Raw genomic sequence first — 14,165 nt, forward strand, 5'->3', positions numbered from 1 at the left:
GGGAGCCCATAAATAATATTTACATAGTTTTCTTTTCAGAGATCAACTCCCATACCTTATTTACCTTTACATACATAAAATCAAGTTTTAACATAATTAGAACTGAATAATCCTGTTTTGTTACTATTATTACTGCAGCATACCAATGTGTATTTTGTTCAACCATCACTTGGGCCAGCTCGCTAAGAAATATCCAGAAGCAAAATTCATGAAGGCTATTGCGAACATCTGTATTCCCAACTACCCAGACAAATATTTACCAACAATATTTGTGTATTTTGAGGGTGCAATGAAGGCCAGGTTTATTGGAGTGGAATGTGGAACTCCAGATATGAAGTTGGAAGGTAAAGTGTTTTAGCCATTAGCAATAATCTTTGTACTCAAACTATCAGTTAAGCAATATAGGAATGTACTTGTGTTGAAAGCATCCTTCTCTTTTTTTTTGCCTTTATCCCTACTTCTGAAGCAATAATGCCTTATCAGAATATTGTTTTACTGATTGATAAATTTCTAACATTATAATTTGGCAGTCTCCATAATTAATTGTTGACAGACTGTTGAATCCCAGTGCATCATATATGCATGTGCATGCATACACACATAATCTCCCAATCGTACCCTATTCAAGTGCCAATATTTCACTGAAAACTGTGAGGAGTCTTTGTCATATCAATCTCACTGCTTGCATATCTAAAGAAGGCACAACTTGCCCTAATATTTAGATTATCATGGAATCATAGAAATTTACAGAATAGGGCATTTCTGCCTATTGTGTTACTCTTTGAATGAACAGTCACCTATTATCTCAGACTTCTGCCTTTTTTTTTAGAGGCATTGATTTACTATCCTTTGCCCTATACTTGCCCTAATATTTAGATTATCATGGAATCATAGAAATTTACAGAATAGGGTATTTCTGCCTATTGTGTTACTCTTTGAATGAACAGTCACCTATTATCTCAGACTTCTGCCTTTTTTTTAGAGGCATTGATTTACTATCCTTAAGATCAGACCATTTTTTTAAAGTTACAGTGCCTATAAAAAGTATTTACCCTACCCCCCCCCCCCCCCAACTTGGAAGTTTCCATGTTTCATTGTTTTACAACATTGAATCACAGTGGATTTCATTTGGCTTTTCTCACACTAATCAACAGAAAGACTCTTTTAGAAAATAAATTTCTACAAACTTGTCCAAATTTATTACAATTATTAAATACAAAATAATTGATTCCATATTTGTCCCCTTCAAGTCCATATTTAGTAGATGCACCATTGGCAGCAATTGCAGCCTTGAGTCTGTGTGGATAGGTCTCCAACAGCTTTGCACATCTAGACACTGCATTTTTTTTCCCATTCTTCTTTACAAAACTGCTCAGGCTCTGTCAGATTGCATTGGGATGGTGAGTGAACAGTTGTTTTCAAGTCCAGCCACAAATTCTGACTTGACCACTCCAGGACATTAACTTTGTTGTTTTTAAGCCATTCCTGTGTAGCTTTGGCTTTATGCTTAGGGTTATTGTCTTTCTGGAAAACAAATCTTCTCCCACGTCCCAGTTTTCTTTCAGGATTTCCCTGTATTTTGCTGCATTCATTTTACCCTGTACCTTCACGAGCCTTCCAGGGTCTGCTGCAGTGAAGCATCCCCACAGCATGATGCTGCCACCACCGTGATTCACGATCGGAGGATCATGTACTTTTGATGATGCGTAGTGTTTGGCTTACGTTTAAATTGATGACCAGAAACCTCAATTTTGGTTTCAGCAGACCATAGAACCTTCTTCCAGCTGACTTCAATCTCCCACATGCCTTCTGGCAAACTCTAGCTGAGATTTCATGGGAGTTTTTTTCAACAATGCCTTTCTCTTTGCCACACTCCCATAAAACTGTGACTGGTGAAGTACCCAGGCAACAGTAGTTGTATGTGTAGTCTGTTCCATCTCAGCTACTAAAGCTTGTAACTCACCCAGAGTTGTTATAGGTCTCTTGGTGGCATCTCTCACTAGCCCTCTTCTTGTACGGTCAGTCAGTTTTTGAGGATGGGCTGCTCCAGGCAGATTTACAGCTGTGCCATATTCTTTCCATTGATTGATGATTGATTTAACTGTACTCCAAGGGATACTCAGTGATTTGGAAATTTTCTTGTATCCATCTCCTGACTTGTGCTTTTCAATAACCTTTTCGTGGAGTTCTGTCCTCATGGTGTATTTTTTACAAAGATACTTACTCAGCAGCAATTAGACCTCCTTCTTCTGTTGTTTTATGGCAGTTGGCAAACCAGCTTTAAGGTGCATTACCGCCACCTACTAAAATGGAGTGTGGATCGTTTGATAAACAGGAGGAATGAAAAGAATTGCATTTCCTAAATTCTATATAATAAACCAGAGACTTTCAAATACTTCATGATATAGGTCTGTATTTCTCTTGAACTCCCACCTAAAATGTCTTCTATACCCACAGCAGTTTTTTTGTTTATCTGAAGCGCTCCTATCATCTTCACTCTTTCTCTTTCATACTTCTTACATTTTATCAATACATGTTCAACTGTTTCTGGTTGATTACAGTATTCACACAACCCAGTTGGATGTTTCCCTATTTTGTATAATGTGTAATTAAGACTTGTGTGACCAATTCTTAAACGACTGATGATCACTTCTATCTTTCTATGCCCACCTGAGATTCTTTGGTATCTGACTTGCCTTTGTATTTTGTACAGTTGTCTCCCTGTTTCACTCTCATCCCAATGCTTCTGCCATGTCTCCTCAATACGTGTTTTTATAATGCTTTTGACTTCCGCTTTGCTTAGAGGGATCTGAACCTCTATTGACGATTTGAGTGATTGTTTAGCTATAATGAGCAATTAGACCTTCCAGATACAGGTGTATTTGTACTACAATCAATTAAAACACCTTGACTGCACACAGATGATCTCTATTTAAACTTCTAAAACCAGTTAGCTACACCAGTGATGATTTGGTGTGACAAAGTAAAGGGGTTGAACACTTATGCAATCAAATATTTTGTATTTTATATTTGTAATTAATTTAGATCAATTTGAGGAGATCTGTTTTCACATTGACACAACAGAGCTTTTTCCTGTTGATCAGTGTCAAAAAAGCCCAATTAAATCCACTGAGATTCAATGTTGTAAAATAATAAAACATGAAAACTTCTGGGGGGGGGGGGAGGTGAATACTTTTTATAGCCACTGTGTAAATGGAATCAGTTTCAACATCTTTCCAGGGATTCCAAAACCCAACTTTGCTCTGAATAAGAAGAAAAAAAAATCCTCTACATCTTTCCTCTAGGCCTTTTGTAATCATTTTAAATCAATAACTTCTCCTTATTAACCACCTCATTCACCAGAGAAGTAGTTACCCCTTTGTAATTTATCATACCTACTCATGCTCTTTCAGTCTTTATTTGAATAAACTCTTAAGTTACTGTTTCAAGGAGAAACATCCTATATTTGCAAAACTGCCTTAAATGGAATCTACTTGATATTATCTTGAAAAACCTTTTCTCTCATCTAAGACCTTTATATTTTCCTAAAATCTTCTCAATCATACCCGTTCCATTATAGTCCGTTCAAAGCACATCACTTCATATTTCTATTGTACATGTGATATTTTTACTAAAATGTCCATGTCTTAAGTCCTCAACACAAGTTATTTCAATGTTTATATCATCTGCACACTTTGTGGTGCTGTTCCCTTCATGAGTATCAGGATCTTCTAGACGTAATGAAAAGGGTGATGAAATTAAAGCAACACGCACAACTTACTGGAGGTACTGGAGGTCCTTCTTCAAAGAAATGGGCTTCCCTTCCTCCATCATCAATGCTGCCCTCAACCACATCTCTTCCATTTCAGGCACATCTGCTCTCACCCCATCCTCCCGCCACCCCACCAGGTTTAGGGTTCCTCTTGTCATCACTTAATACGCCACCAACCTCCGCATCCAGCATGTTATTCTCCGCAACTTGCACCATCTCTAACAGGATCTCACCTCTAAGCACATCTTTCCCTCCCATCCACTTTCTGCTTTCCGCAGGGATCGCTCCCTATGCGACTTCCTTGTCCATTCGTCCCACCCCACTGATCTCTCTTCTGGCACTTATCCTTCCAGGCAGAACAAGTGCTACAGATGCTCCTACACCTCCTCCTTCACTACCATTCAGGGCCCCAAACAGTCCTTCCAGATGGGGTGACAATTCTCTTGTGAGTCTGTTAGGGTCATATGTTTCCGGTGTCCCTGGTGTGGCCTCCTGTCCTCCTGTATATCAGTGAGATCCAACACAGGTTAGGATACTGCTTCACTGAGCACCTACAAACTGTCTGCCAGAAAAAGCGCAACCCATTTTAATTCCACTTCTCATTCCCATTCTGATATGTCTATCCATGGCCTCTCCTACTGTCATGATAAGGCCAAACTCAGGTTGGAGGAACAACACCTTATATTTCGTCTGGGTAGCCTCCAACCTGATGGTATGAACATCAATTTCTTTAACTTTGGTAATGGCCACCCCGTCCTTCACCATTCCCCATCCCATTTTCTATCTCTCACCTCATCTTCTTGCCTGCCTATTGCCTCCATCTGGTGCTCCTCCCCCACCCCTTTGCTTTCTTTTATGGCCATCTGTCATCTCCCATTAGATTCCCCCTTCTCCAATTCTGTATCTGTTTCATCAATCAACTTCCCAGCTCTTTATTTCACCCCTCCCCCTCCCGGTTTCATCTGTCACCTTGTGTTTCTCACTCCCCTTCTCCCCCCCCCCCCCCTTTTAACTCTACTCATCCTTTTTTCTCCAATCCTGCTGAAGGGTCTCGGCCCGAAACATGGACTGTACTCTTTTCCATAGATGCGGCCTGGCCTGCTGAGTTCCTCCAGCATTTTGTGTGCGTTGCTTATATTTCCAGCATCTGCAGATTTTTCTCTTGTTTGTGATGAAATTAAAATTGATGCTCAGGAGCACAAAAGAGCATTCTGCTTTGCGAAGCACCAGAATTCCCCTAAGTACAGAAAATTGTTGATTTGTGAATGTGGCGTTACACTACAGCAGATGGTTTAAAGGTTTACAATTCAAATGTCAGAAACAATGTTGTGAAGAATTCTTGACTTTTCATATGTATAGTTCTGTTATTAAAGAAAATTTCCCCATCAAACACCCCTGCAGGTGCTCCACTGGTCACACAAAGCTGGTGGGAGGATACGGTTTCTTGACTATGGATCCTTGTGGTGTTTGTGGACAAAAACCAAAAGGAAGCCAGTCAGTCCTATGAGAACTTATTTTAACTGCTGCCATTGCTATCTGAGTCATATGGCTTTAGTAACTTTGAGGGTTAGCAAAGAAGCAGAAGAGCTAACGTTCTGAAAGAGGATGACGTGCCATTCCCCCTGCAGCACATCTACTCAAGGAGCTATCTTCAGGAAGACAGATGGCAAGATTGAAACGTGCCCCTACAGCCTTTATTTGTTCCATTAAACTAGATATCTGCTTCTCCATGCACTTGACCACAGTGGGAAACCCAATGATAAGTTTTCCTCTACATATTTTCATTGATCATTTCTGAAAGAAATATTGCTTTCCCTAGAGGACTCCAGAAGTTTACAGCTCTCTCCTATTCATTAACAGAGTGTGGAAAGGACTTTTAGCTTCCTTAAGTTCCCTTTATACTTGTTGTATATGCATCAACACATGCAGTTACCTCTGTATCTCAAACCCAGCCCAGCCACCAATTATACACTGTATATGGCTGCTTAACATGGAGCAATACTTTGCCTCGTCAAAGATTCCCCTTCTGTGGGGCTGAGACTATGAGTAAAGCTTAGGTAAAAGAGAATAGGGATAAACTAAGAAACTGCCAGTAGAGGATGATAGATGTTACAGTGCCATTAGATTTTGATCAGGCCCCGTGAATGCTTGCTTTTAAAGGTTTATGAAGAAATTCAAGTAGTAAACACTCTTTGTCAAAGTCACCATTTTAAAATTGTTCTGCCACAACAGTTACAGAGGATCTGTTAACTGCTGCCTTGTGCTATGATTGCGGTCTTTGGATTTTGAAGATTTTATTTCTGATTTTGTGCAAGGTGGCTATGCAAAACAAGAAAACATCCTGTCAACACTTACAGGACAAAGTATTTGATTAAATACTGGCAATGGCATTGAATTGGCACATAGATTTCATTGTGACATTATGGTTGTCTGTATCACATTCCACATGTCCTTGATTTTCACCAATTGACACACTGTTGAAGCAGCACCAATGTAGTCGTCAACGTAGCACAGGAAGAGTTGAGGAGCTTACCAGTGAAGATTTAGAACATGAAATGTTCCACACAGCAAATAAAAAGACAAGCATGGCTGGGACCCACCTGGGTGCCCATGGTTACACCTTGGGTTTGGAGAAAGTGGGAGGAGCTGAAAAAGAAATTGTTGAGTATGAGGAGAATTTCTGCCGTATGGAGTAGGGTGGTGATGGAGAGGAGATGGTCGGGTCTGGGTGAAGAAAAAAGCAGAGAACTTCCCCTCTCAATTCACTTCCTCCCATACTTCCAGTCAGGGTCCCAAACAGTCCTTCCAGTAGAGGCAACACTTCACCTGGGAATCTGTTGCGGTCATCTACTGCGGTCTCCTCTACATTGGTGAGCCCTGATGAAGATTGGGGGACTACTTTGTTCAGCGCCTTAGTTGCATACACAACAAGCAGGATAATATGTTGCTCCATGGCCTCCTCTACTGCCATGATGAGGCCACTCTCAGGATGGAGGAGCATCACCTCATAAGACCACAGTCATGGGAGCAGAATTAGGCCACTTGGCCCATCAAGTCTGCTCTGCCATTCCATCATGGCTGATTTTCTTTATCCCTTGCAACCCCATATTTCTGTCTTTCCCTGTAACCTTTGACTTCCTAACTAACCAAGAATCTATCAAACTCCGCTTTAAATATACTCAATGACTTAGTCTCTACAGCTGTCCATGGCAATGTATTCCACAGATTCATCACCCCTTGGCTGAAGAAATTCATTCTTGTCTCTGTTATAAATGGATGTCCCTCGATTCTGAGGCTGTGCCCTCTGGTCCTAGACCCACCTACTATAAGAAACATCCTCTCTGCATCCATTCTATCTAGGCTTTTCAGTATTCGACAGGTTTCAATGAGATTTACCCCCATTCGTCTAAACTCCAGTGAGTATAGGCCTAGAGCCATCAAATACTTTTCATACATTAACCATTTCATCCCCAGAATCATTCTCATAAGCCTCCTATGGACATTCTGCAATGCTACCACAGCCTTTCTTAGACAAGGGGCCCAAAACTGCTCACAATACTCCAGTGTGGTCTGACCAATGTCTTATAAAGCCTCAACATTACAACCTTGCTTTTATATTCTCGTCCTCTTAAAATGGATGCTAACATTGCATTTGCCTTCCTTAACACCAACTCAATCTGCAAGTTAACCTTTAGGGAATCCTGCACAAGGACTCCCAAGTCCCTTTCTACCTCTGATTTTTGAATTTTTTTCCTGCTTAGAAAATAAATTATGCCTCTCTTCCTTGTAGAACCCCTGCGGAACACCACTAGTCACTGGGAGCTAAACAGAAAAGGCTGACTTTATTCTCACTCTTTGCCTGCTGCCAATCAGCCAATCTTCTATCCACACTAGTAGATTTTGTGTAATATCATGGGCTGTTATCTAGTTCAGCAGCTTCATGTACAGCATCTAGTCAAAAGCCTTCTGTAAATCCAAGTATGCAACATCCACTAACTCTCCTTTGTCTATCCTGCTTGTTATTTCCTCAAAGAATTTCAACAGATTTGTCAAGCAAGATTTTCCTTGAAGGAAACCATACTGTTTGGCCTATTTTATCATATGCTTCCAAGTACCTTGAAAACACATCTTATTAATGGACTCCAACATCTTCCCAACCACTGAATTCAGGCTAATTGCCCATAATTTCCTTTCTTCTGCCTCCCTACCTTCTTAAAAAGTGGAGTGACATTTGCAATTTTCCAGTCCTCCAGAACCATTCCAGAATCTAGTGATTCTTGAATGATCATTACTAGTGCCTCCACAATCTCTTCAGCCTCCTCTTTCAGAACCTGGGGTGTAGTCCATTTGGTCCAGGAGACTTACCTACCTTCAGACATTTTGCTTCCCAAGCAGCTTTTCCTTATTCAATAGCAACTACATAAACTTCTATCACCTGGCACTCTCAAATTTTTGGCATACTGCTGGTATCTTCCACAGTGAACACAGACACAACATACATATTAATTTGTCCACCATTTCTTTGTCTCCCATTACTACTTCTCCAGCGTCATTTTGCAGCAGTACAATATCCACTCTGCTCTCTCTATGTACTGTATCTGAAAAAAAGGTTCAGGCATCCTCTTTGATATTATTGGCTAGCTTACCTTCATATTTCATCTTTTCTCGCCTTGTGTATTTTCAGTTGTCTTCCGGTGTTTTTTAAAGTTTCCCAATCCTCTTACTTCTCACTAATTTTAAAAAATATGTTATATGCCTTCTCTTTTGCTTTTATGCTTTCTTTCTCTTCCCTTGTCAGCTACGGTTGCCTCATTTTCCCTTTTAGGATACTTCATCTTTAGGATGTATCAATTCTGCGCCTTCCGAATTGCCCCCAGCCATTGCTGTTCTGTTGTTATTCCTGATAGTGTCCTCTTCCAATCAACTTTGGCCAGCTCCTCTCTCATGCCTCTGTAATTCTCTTTACTCCACTGTAATACTGGCTTTATCTTTTTCATCTCAAACTACAAGGTGAATTCTATCATATTATGGTCACTGTCTCCTAAGGGTTACTTTACTTTAAGCTCTCTAATCAAATTTGGTACATTACACAACATCTAATCCAGAATTGCCTTTCCCCTAGTGAGTTTAAACACAAGCTGCTCTAAAAAGTTATCTTTCAGGCATCTAACAAATTCCCTTTCTTGGGATCCAGCATCAACCTGATTTTTCCAATCTGTCTGTATATCGAAATACCCATGACTATCATAAATTTGCCCTTATTACATGCCTTGTCTGTTTCCCTTTGAAATTCATCCCATATCCTGGCTATTATTCGGGGGCCTGTGTATAACTTCCATCAGGATCTTTTCACCCTTGTAGTTTCTTAACTCTACTCACAATGATTCAGCATCTTCTGATCCCATGTCACCACCTTCTAAGGATTTTATTTTATTTTTCACCAATAGAGCTAACCCACTCCCTTTGCCTAAGTGCCTGTCCTATTGATACAAATTGTATCCTAGGATGTTAATCTCCCAACAATGATCTTGCAGCCACGGTTCAGTGATGCCCACAACGCCATATCTGTCAATCTCTAACTGTGCTAGAAAATAATCTATCTTATTCCGTCTACTGCAGGCATTCAAATATAACTCCTTCCATTCTGTATTCATCACACTTTTCACTTTCCCACTGATTACAATTTTGCCCTGTCATCTGCCTATCCTTCCTCATAGTCTCACAACACAATGCATTAACTTATATACCATTCCTCACTTTGGCTCCCTCTTACTTCTTCTCATCTCCTTATCTGGCTATCATCTCCTCCCGTGCCCTGTTCTCTTTTCCCATGGTCCACTCTCCTCTCCTATCAGATTCCCCCTTCTTCATCACTATCACCTCCCAGCTTCTTACTTCATAACCTCCCCCCCCCCACACCCACCTAGCTTCTCCTATCACTTGGAGCAACACACACAAAATGCTGGAGGAACTCAGCAGGTCAGGCAGCATCATTGGAAAAGAGTAAACAATTAATGTTTTGGGTTAAGACCCTTCATCAGGACTGGAAAGAAAGAGAAGCCAAAATAAGAAAGTGGAGGGAGGGGAGGAAGAAGTACAAGGTGGTAGGTGATTGGTGAAACTGGGAGGGGTGAGGGGTGAAGTAAAGAGCTGGGGAATTTATTGGTGAAAGAGATAAAGGGCTAGAGAAGAGGGGATCTGATAGAAGAGGACAGAAGAGCGTGGAAGAAAAGGAAGGGGAGGAGCATCCAATGGAGGTGATGGGCAGGTAAGGAAATAAGGTGAGAGAGGGAAATAGGAATGATGGAATGGAATACTAGACATTCAAGAAATCGATGTTCATGCCATCATGTTGGAGGCTACCCAAATGGAATACGAGGTGGTGCTCCTCCAGCTTGAGTTTTCAAGGTTCTCCTATCACTTTCTAGCTTGTACTTCTTCCCCTCCATCTACCTTCTCATTCTGGCTTCGCTCCCTTTCCTTTCCAGTTCTGCTGAAGGGTCTCAGCCTGAAAAGTTGACTTTATTAATTTCTATAGATGATAATTGACCTGCTGAGTTCCTCCAACACTTTGTATGTGTTATTCTGGATTTACCAACATCTGCAGAATCTTGAGTTTACTGATGAAAGTATCTGAATATCAATGCAAAATTTAGAGCGAGAAGTCTGGTTTTTACTTATAGAATAAGTTGTAAGTCTTTCCATCTCGTGATGCAGGCATGAGATCCTGGCTACTAATAAAGTAAAGCTCCATAGTGTGGTACGGTGAGAGATAAAAAGTTCTTCATTCAGGTAGTTCATGTAGCTGACCATGAAACCAATAAAAAGGGCATATTTGAGACCAGATAAAATGTTGCTTGTAGTTACTTACTGACTATACAATACCTTAATGTTTAATTTGATAGGATTATTATTTCTTCCTTCTCTCGTCCTAGAATGGAAGATCATGTCAATTTACCATCAAATTTTCATTCTTGCCTACACATGGACTATGTCTCATTCTTCTGTTCTGTATATCAAGAACAATTTTCCAATTTTTTTGGAACTGTTGAACAATCAATGCCTAAATCCTTGGATCCCTGCTGTTGCTCTGATAGCACTTCCACCCACACACTTCTGGCAAGAACTATTGCATTCTTCTTATTTCTCTATATCCATCACAAGTGCTCTGACAGCATCGTCTTCCACACTAATGAATTGGCCTTTTTGCTTTACAAAGGATTATCATTCACCCTGGATGACAAAATCCTTAATGGTGTCAATGAAATTTCTCATACATGCCTTTACCCCTTCCATTCCTTCAGCTCACCAGCTTCCACTTACATCAGATCAATCTCTGTTTTTAACTCATCATTCTCCACTTTTGATGGACGATTCTCTGCCATTTTTCCACCTCCAGCTGGGTGCTACTTCTAGACTAAACTGACTTGTTTTTTCTCAACTTTCTTTTCAGAATCTCATTGGGACTTTTCTCATAGCAACATTCTGATCCAATTTTCCATCATCCTTTATGCTTGCTTTCCTTTTCATACCTTTTTCCCCATGGAATTCTAAGAGATGTTACATATCCCCTATTACACATTGACATTCCACCTTTAAAGTTGCTAAGGATTTCTTTCAAATGAAACAGTGATCTTCTTGAATTTCTTTCATTTCAATGCATTGTATTCAATGCTCACTATGTGCTCTGCACTAGATTGGGAAAAATCACACGCTTTACACTGAGCAAATTACAGAACAAATCCATTCAGTCCACAAGGATCAACCAGAGCTTCTGATTGATTACTCTTTTATTTTACCTACTCTATTTTATTTCTTATACTCTAACTCTCACCAGTCTTCTACACCATAATAATGAAAATAAAAACAACACCACAAATTTTGATTAGATACTTTGCATCCTTCTGGACACAATATTCTTCAACAATTTCAATTCATTCTCCCAGGTCCCATTTTACCAACTTTCTTCCCTTCACAAATCTCTTTTGTTTTTCACTACACGGACAAACCTTCCCATTCTTTCTGTTGCATGCAACTGCATACAATTTATTATATCTGTAATTAAGTGTAACATGCTTGTTGTAATTTGAACAAAGTCACTGAAGAGATGCAGCTGGTAGATATGAAGTAGTGTTTTACTCGACAAAAATGAGACACTCTGAAGGAAGAGGCCTGTTTGACCCAATATTACATGACATTTTATATGCAGAAGATCAAAGGACAATTCTATATTTACAATGTATCTACAATGCTTCCTTTGAATTACATATACCATTCATACCTCCTTCTTCACACCCACATTCCAAACACCCAAAATGGATGTTAATTCTACATTGTCTGGTGTTTCATTTAACTGCTGTTCATAGCTCTAGAGATCTATTGTCCAGGGCTGCATTTTAAATTTAATCTACAGTCCATGTTCTGGTCTAAAGATTGGTTGCTGAAGTTAATATTTCGCTATACACCCTAAGTCCAGAACAGGCCCTAACACTGAAGTTCTTAACTGGTCTGTCCAACGGTATATTCTAGTCCCACATTACATGGTTGCATCCTAATATGCTCATGATAACAAGGGGTGGTCAACAAATGCATAATTGACAAAATCACTGATATTCCTAGAATAAACTAAATGGAATTAACTTATATTTTATTTAGGATAATATGATATTTTGAAAATTGAGAATAATGTATAAGATACTTCATAAAATATAATTTAAATAGAATTGAAAATTAAAGGGATACTTTTGTGTATGGTGCTGTATAAATTACTATTATGTTGTTCATGTTAAAATCAAAGAGATATAATATAACAACATCTCAGAGGGATAGTCTTCATATCCCTGTTTGGAGGTTACAACTGACTGCATCAATAAAATATACTGAATTTTGCTTGCAACACACGCAAAATGCTGGAGGAACTCAGCAGACCAGGCAGCATCTATGGAAAAGGGTACAGTCGACGTTTTGGGCTGAGACCCTTCACCAGGACTCAGCCTGAAATGTTGCCTGTATTCTTTTCCATAGATGCTGCCTGGTCTGCTCAGTTCCTTCAGCATTTTGTGTGTGTTGCTTGGATTTCCAGCATCTGCATATTTTCTCTTGTTTGTGACTGAATTTTGCTTCCAAGGTTGGAAAAAACTTAGACTTCAGATAAACTTGCAAATGATGTTTAACACTTACCTAATTACCAATTACTACCAATTGTTTGTCAGTAATAAGATAAAATATTCACTTATGTTAGTCCAAAGAAAAAAAGTACTTTGAATTATCAGAGATCCTGCTTACCAATCCCAAATGAAATACTATAAGCAATAACTACACAATTATTGTGAATTTTCTTTTTTGTTTTCAGAGCTGGAATGGAAGCTAGCAAACACAGGGGCAATAAAGGCAGATTTAGAAGAGAGCCCCAAAAAGACTGTGGACATGACGGCATCATCAATAAAAAATGGTTCTGTTAAATATAATAATGAAAGTGACAATGAGGAAGCCTGACTTTGTTAGCAAATGTTACCAGATCATTAATTTTGATTAAATATGATGTTACATAAAAGTATTTTCACATTTTTCCATTTTGACATAAATCCACATGATTGTTAGCTTTGGATAGCTGTCTTTGTTAATTTTGACATACCAGTTGAATAAAAAAGAATAAAAAATATCTTTAGAGATTGTCTGCCTGGCATCAGTGGTCGGATAACCAGGACTTCTATTATGCACCAGCTGGTCATGTGACCATCCATCACCCATGGCTTCACATGACCATGATCGGAGGACTAAGCAAGTATCACACTTTGCCCAAGGATGACCTACAGGATAGCGGAGGGAAGGAGTGCCCTAGTCCTCTTTTGATAGAGATATGTCTCCACACCATCACCCAATTTCAATTTATGGGGCAATGTAATACTGTGTCATGAGTCTGTTCCAACATTTAATAAGATGAAAAATTTATCTGTATTTCAACTCTATTTACCTCCTTTCACATCACTTTAGCAAACATCTTGGGTTAACTCCGTCAGTTCAGTACCTCAAGAGTGCAAAGAATGGTCAATGGAGACTATGCGATCAACTCTCTGGGATGACAACTGAATGCACAAATTAATGGCTGAAAGAAAAGGCTAAAAAAAAACAACTTTGGACCTTTATGCTAACCCTCAATATCATCTAGGACATAGAGAGGGTTGATGAGGGAAGGCAGGGGGCAGGGAAGATAAGAAAGTATTGTCTACTTCCTCCCTCTCCCCCTCTTCCTTTCTCTCTCCCTCTCCTTCCTTCTCCACCCTCCCCCAAAAGGCTATCAAATTATTTGTGATATTTTGTTGAATTAAGAGACTGCTTCATATCTACCAATACTTCTCTCTGGTGACTTCATTCATGCAACAGCAGAATTCAG

General features: G+C 39.6%; 1 protein-coding gene across 1 annotated transcript in view; it reads left to right on the forward strand.

Moving 5' to 3' along the window:
* The window catches only part of LOC140737549 (phosducin-like protein 2), a 29,333-nt gene extending 15,945 nt beyond the window's left edge, over window positions 1-13,388 (forward strand). Inside the window, exons 5-6 of the mRNA XM_073063995.1 lie at window positions 139-344; window positions 13,125-13,388. Coding sequence (XP_072920096.1) covers window positions 139-344; window positions 13,125-13,267 — 349 coding nt within the window. The 3' untranslated portion in view covers window positions 13,268-13,388. The remainder of the gene's footprint in view (window positions 1-138; window positions 345-13,124) is intronic.
* Window positions 13,389-14,165: the final 777 nt, after the last annotated feature.

The sequence above is a fragment of the Hemitrygon akajei genome, chromosome 13 (genome assembly GCF_048418815.1).
Source record: "Hemitrygon akajei chromosome 13, sHemAka1.3, whole genome shotgun sequence".
NCBI classification, from domain to species: Eukaryota; Metazoa; Chordata; class Chondrichthyes; order Myliobatiformes; family Dasyatidae; genus Hemitrygon; species Hemitrygon akajei.